This window comes from Elephas maximus, chromosome 5 (genome assembly GCF_024166365.1).
Source record: "Elephas maximus indicus isolate mEleMax1 chromosome 5, mEleMax1 primary haplotype, whole genome shotgun sequence".
NCBI classification, from domain to species: Eukaryota; Metazoa; Chordata; class Mammalia; order Proboscidea; family Elephantidae; genus Elephas; species Elephas maximus.
In genome coordinates this window covers 136,788,025-136,794,024 of record NC_064823.1, presented here as the reverse complement: position 1 = coordinate 136,794,024, position 6,000 = coordinate 136,788,025, and the positions used below count along the sequence as shown (strand labels likewise).

The following is a 6,000-nucleotide window of genomic DNA, read 5'->3' as shown; positions in this document are numbered from 1 at the left end:
TTTCAGAGTTATCTAACTAGGAATCTGGACTGAATGATGGGGAAGACCTCTTTTAAGATTAAAAAACCCATTGCCATTGAGTCAATTCCAACTCATAGCGACCCCATAGGACAGAGTAAAACTGCCCCACAGGGTTCCAAGGAGCAGCTGGTGGATTTGAACTGCCGACCTTTTGGTTAGCAGCCAAGCTATTAACCACTGCGCCACCAGAGCCCCCTTCTAAGATTGAAGAATCCAATATTCATTCGAAAATTTCCGTTCAAGAGAAAAGAAGTGAGATCAGGAATAGTAAGGTAGCAACTAACCATAAAAGAAAATCAAATTGAACTAAAGTAGCGGTAGCACCATGGATCTCCTTTTGTCCTTAGTAATTTGTTCCCGAGGCTGCTCTCATATAAAAATCAGGCCTCAGAGTTTCAGGATAATCTGAGGAAAAGCAAGAAACAAGGACGATTATTTCCCGTCTGTCTTTATAGCTGGGGTTAGGGTCACCTTTTCTGAGCATATGGCCATTTGACAGGTGAACAGAAAAATAAATCCTCAAAAATCCTCGAGAATCAAAGCATTTCCAAACTCTCTACCCCAGTTGAAAAAAAAAAGTTCATGTCTGCATTTTTTTTCTCTGAAACATGAGAGAGAATGTTTAATTTCTTTCTCTTCATCTTGACACTTTCACTTCCTTTGTTGCAAGGCGAGGTGGCCGCCAGACTGGGGTGGAAGAGGTTAGCTCTTCCTACAGCTTTCTGACTCTCCAGTCTCCAAGCCGACCCTATACTGAGTTTCTCTCCAAGATGATTGGATTGCTGTATCCAGCGATGTTAAGGTAAGCGAATGCTCTAGTAGATTATCTATGTTGCCTTGCCCATAAAAATATTTATACGCTTTACTTCGTGATTTGTGAACACTTAGTAGATTGCTTTGGCCATAGCTGCCTCAAGGTTTAATGAGTTAACATCTCCTTTTCCATTTTCAATCTCCACACTAGAGTGTTCTGGTTACATTGCCTTCTCACCGATGAGGCATAGAGATTACTCAGCAGAAGACTGAACCCCGGCTTCAAAGGATAAGGTGTATCTCCCACTCACTAGAAGTTCTTCTCATTTCTTGGGGCCAACAACACTGCTTCTTTCTTCGGCCCTTTTACATCTCCTGTGATTTTCTAACTTCATACTCTCCTTTTCTTACCCTTGGAGAGAAACATAAAGAGTTTTCTGGACCCAAAGACATCTCTATTTCCTCTGGGTATTTTAAATTTTAGTTATTTCCTTTTTTGAATCAGCTCCTACAGAAATGTATTTGCTGGTCGTTAGGTGCCATTGAGTAGATTTCAATTCATAGTGGCCCCATGTGGAAAAGGGACTGCTCCCACAGGGTTTCCTAGGCTGGTATCTTTATAGGAGCAGATCACGAGGTCTTTCTTCTGCAGAGCCACTAGGTGGGTTTGAACCGCCAACCTTTCAATTAGCAGCCTAATGCTTCCCCATTGAGCCACCAGAGTTTCTTGAATTTTCTAGGAGGTGATACTAATCAAGTTAGTTTATTTGAAAGTAGACAGTTTTCTCTCAGCACAATGATGGGCTCTACTGGGGACACAGAAGGGCCTACAGCATAATTGTTATCCTCAAAGATTGTAAACTAATTGGGAGACAAGAGTAACACTCATCTATCCATCCATATGTTCATTCACTCATTTATATGTTCAATACACAATTATTGAGTATCAGTTGTACACTGGGTATTTGGAAAACAATGTAAGTGGTTTCCAAGCCCTGAGCTCTGACCCCCAGTGCAGGGGTTGGGGAACAGAGTTATGGCAAAACAGTCACAAATCCACATACACCACAAGCATTGTCCATAAACTCATTGTTACATGCATGCAATCACTTGACAAATATTTACTGAGCGTCCACAGCATGCCTGGTGGAATAATGTCTCAAACATACTTCTGTAATAGTAAGCTAAAGCAGGGCTCGTATCAATACCAGGGGTTTGGGGGCGAGCAGCGAGGAGTCCAACAGCGAGGAAATCAGAGAGGTCTCCAAAGAGCATAGATGGTACCAATATATTTTACAACCAACCTTTCCATTAGTCTGTAATGCACAAAAATCCTCTCTTTTAAAATAATTTAATGATAAAATAAATTATTTGGATAATTATCGTATATTATAGATGATCAATACATAAATAGTTAGACATCCAAATCTCAGCCTCCTTGAGCAATCTTGATGTTTCAGCTCCATTTCTGCAGCTTAGGTTTTTCTGGATCCAAAGCTAAATATGTGCCAATTCTCTGTGTTCCTTGTTCTTTATACTTTCGAAGTGCTCTTTTCCTAAACATTGTTCGACTAAACATCACTAAAGCTATGAGAGATGGACAGAACAGGAATCCTTATCCCCACCCCATAGATGAAGTTAGGATGCAGTTGCAAAATGGGCAAGGGTTAGCTAGGCAAAAATGGTCAGAAGAATGCCTGGGGTCACAGGGACCCTAATGATTTATGACTAAATATAAAATGATCCTGGGACATATAATCTGGATTTAGGAAGAAGGAGGTAAGTTAGAATCTCATTCTTCTTCTGGCCGTTATTGGAGATCTCATAAGGCTACCACACTTATTTTAAGTACTCATCTCTTAAACTTGAAATACAGACATTTTAGAAGGACCTGGGGAGGCGGTGGGGGGGACGGGAATTTGAAAGAATAGAAAATAAAATTTAGAAAGGAAAGTCCAAGAAGCAGAATGATGCATGGCAGAAAAACTTAGGGGCAGCTGAGTGAGGCGTGAATTGACTGAATTGGAGTCGACAACCAGTCATTTCAGTTAACTGTACTTTCACGAAGCAATGATTCATGTGACCCTGAAAAATTCTGAAAATTTATTCTGTCAGATCTCTTTTTAGGTGACGGAATATTTAAGTGAGAGACAGCATTGTCAAAAGAATGGGCTTGAGTTCAGATTCTGCCTTCAGCTCATATTCACCATTGGGCAACTACTTAATCTCTCCAACCTTTCATTTTTTCCGTCTCTAAGCTGAGCATAGTAAAATTTCCCTTGTACGGTTGTCTCAAAGATCAGTGACGCTCTTTGCAGAGCACCTAATAAGGTTTCCAGGACAGAGCAGAGACTCAATCAGAGGTAGCGGCTGTTGGTTTGGGTGGTGGTGGTGATGGTAGTGGTAGTTAGCATTAATCTCATGCCCTGAGCTCTAGACTTAGAGTCAAAAGACCTTGGCCTGTCCTTTTTTTTAAAAGAAGGATCTTATAAGGTTAGGGTTCCATGAAAAACACTTTGGGAAATGTCCTGTAAGAAAAAGGAAGATGATACTGATGAAGAATGAGCTTCTTGGATCAAGTAGACACATGAGACTATGTTGGCATCTCCTGTCTGGAGGGGAGATGAGAGGGCAGAGAGAGGTCAGAAGCTGGCCGAATGGACACGAAAATAGAGAGTGGAGGGAAGGAGGGTGCTGTCTCATTTAAAAAAAATTTAGGGGGAGACAAATTAGGAATATATAGCAAGGTGTATATAAATTTTTTTGTATGACAGACTGACTTGATTTGTAAACTTTCACTTAAAGCACAATAAAAATCAATAATATTAAAAAAAAAAAGTGATTTCCATGAACTGCATGAGTTGTTGGTGAAAAGACTAAAGGAAAGCTCAATATTGTATGAGATGTTCTGTATAGTAAAGAAAAGAATAATGATGTTTTTCTCTTTAAAAGAAAAAGTAAAAGACCTCGGCTTGGTTCTTGACTCTTCCATTTAGTGACTATGAGATATTGTTGAAAGGATTTAGACTCATTCTTCCAGGATCTCTTCGCATGTAAAAATGAGTATAACTTCCCTTCCCATTTTTATTTTGAGTTTCAAATGTAATAATACCAAATAAACCAAACCCATTGCTATCAAGTCGATTCCAACTCATAGCAACCCTGCAGGACAGAGTAGAACTGCCGCATAGGGTTTCCAAGAAGTGACTGGTAGATTCGTACTGCCAACCTTTTGGTTAGCAGCCAAACTCTTAACCACTGTGCCACCAGGGCTCCTCAAATGTAATGGTGAAATATTAATGTGAAATATTTCTTAAATATAATTACCACATAAAAATGAAATATCATTGCTACTAAGTCTTTGAAAACGAATCATCTTAGTTCAAACATAGATATGTCATTGCGTGTGTAAGTCATCGATGTAATAGTATAACCTGTTGCTTTCAACTTGACTCCAAATCGCGGTGACCCCACATGGGTCAGAGTAGAACTGTACTCCATAGGGTTTTCAATGGCTGATTTTTTTGGAAATAGATCACCAGGTCTTTCTTCCAAGGCACCTCTGGGTGGACATGAACTGCCAACCTTTTATTCAGCAGCCAAGTGTGTTAACCCTTTGCACCATCCAGAGACTTGTAATAGGAATGTTGTTGTTGTTAGTTTCCATCAAGTTGATTCCAGAAGTCTGCAGAGTAGGGGTTTTCAAGTCTGTGAACTTTCGAAAGCAGATAACCAGGGCTGTCCTCCGAGGTGCCTCTGGGTGAGTTTGAACCGCCAACCTCACAGCTAGTAATCGTCCAGCACTTAACTGTTTGAGCCATCCAGGGACTCCTATAATAGGGATACAGGGTAGAATTCTATCAATCTTTTCAGAAATCTGAAGGATAACAACAACTGAAAGAAAAAAAAAAAGATCTCAAATTGCAAGAAGAAATGTATAGCTAGCATAAAAGAAATATTCTCAGTTTTAAGGATGAGAAAACATTTGAAGAGGTTTGTAACAGTCATGTCCACAACTGGAACGGTGTCAGAAAGACTCAGCCGTCATCTGTCCTGGGTAGTGAATCAGAGAATCGGAGAGCCTTAAAGCCCAGCAGGGACCAGAGAGAACCTTCAAGCCCCTTGCTTGACAGAAGAGGAAACTGAGGCCCAGGGAAATGAAGTCACTTAATCACAAGGACACCCAGCATGAGGGGGCCAGGCTCAAGCCTGCCATCTGCCTCCTGCCGGGGGCAAGCTCAGGGATTTCCATGACTATGCTATTAACTTCTGTTCCAACGTATATATACATTGGCTTTAAAATCTCTGCACCTGGCAAACGGGAGGGACTTGAGAGCAAATCCAGAAGGCGAGTGCTAAACCAGAGGCTAAAACTGCCCCAGAATGTTTCCATGTAGGGCTGGAGGGCAGTGAAGGGCTGGAAATCAACATCCTGAAGTTCTTCCATCCTTATGCATTCATGATATCATCCAGAAAACATTTAAACAACATCGATGGAACTAAATGTCGTGCCAGGTGGTGGCCTGTGATATATATACAGGCAGCCCCTGACTCACAAAGGAAGACTACAGAGGTCCCACACATACAGGCAGCTGCCGCTATCCTCCCGCCCCTACCACCCTGCAGCTGCCATGGGCTGTGTGAAAAAAATTAAAAAAAGGGAAAAGAAAAAAACTTGGACCACTTGCAGATTCGGTGAGTTCAGAGGGCCAAGGACAGGAAGAAGCTGTGGAAACAGGAATCACATGAGGGAATGGACTCTCAGGAGAAGTTTTCAGCCACGCATTAACTTACAGGGTCACCCTCTCTCTTTGTCCTGAAAAATCTCCCAGAATGACTAGGCCTTCCCTCCATACTGCCAGAAATTGTATCAATGTCATATTCTTGCCTCAAATCCATTTTGGAAGCAGGAAAGCAGAGAATACATAATAAATTATTAATTTACCATTAGAAACCTCTTTCAAGCATCACGGTTCTTTATAGTCAACAACACGAGAACCTACCTCATAGGCTGTTGTTGTGAAGATACAGTGAATCAATAAATAAAAAGACCTTAAAATGGCACCTACTGTGTAACACTGATAAGCATTATAGAAGTATTAGCTCTCCTTATTACTGCCTTTATGCCCATTATATAGATGAGAGAACTTAGAGAAATTAGATTACTCTCTATAGGCCATATACATCAGAGGTAGAACCAGGAATCAAATCCAGGTCTATCTGTTT

General features: G+C 40.9%; 1 protein-coding gene across 2 annotated transcripts in view; it reads left to right on the top strand.

Annotated features, from left to right (window-relative positions):
* The first annotated feature begins 707 nt into the window (after positions 1–707).
* Positions 708–6,000, top strand: part of RBPJ (recombination signal binding protein for immunoglobulin kappa J region) — a 277,336-nt gene continuing 272,043 nt past the window's right edge. For both annotated transcript variants that reach the window (XM_049886403.1, XM_049886406.1), the window contains exon 1: positions 708–823. In XM_049886403.1, the coding sequence (XP_049742360.1) occupies positions 792–823 (32 nt within the window). In that variant the 5' untranslated portion in view covers positions 708–791. The remainder of the gene's footprint in view (positions 824–6,000) is intronic.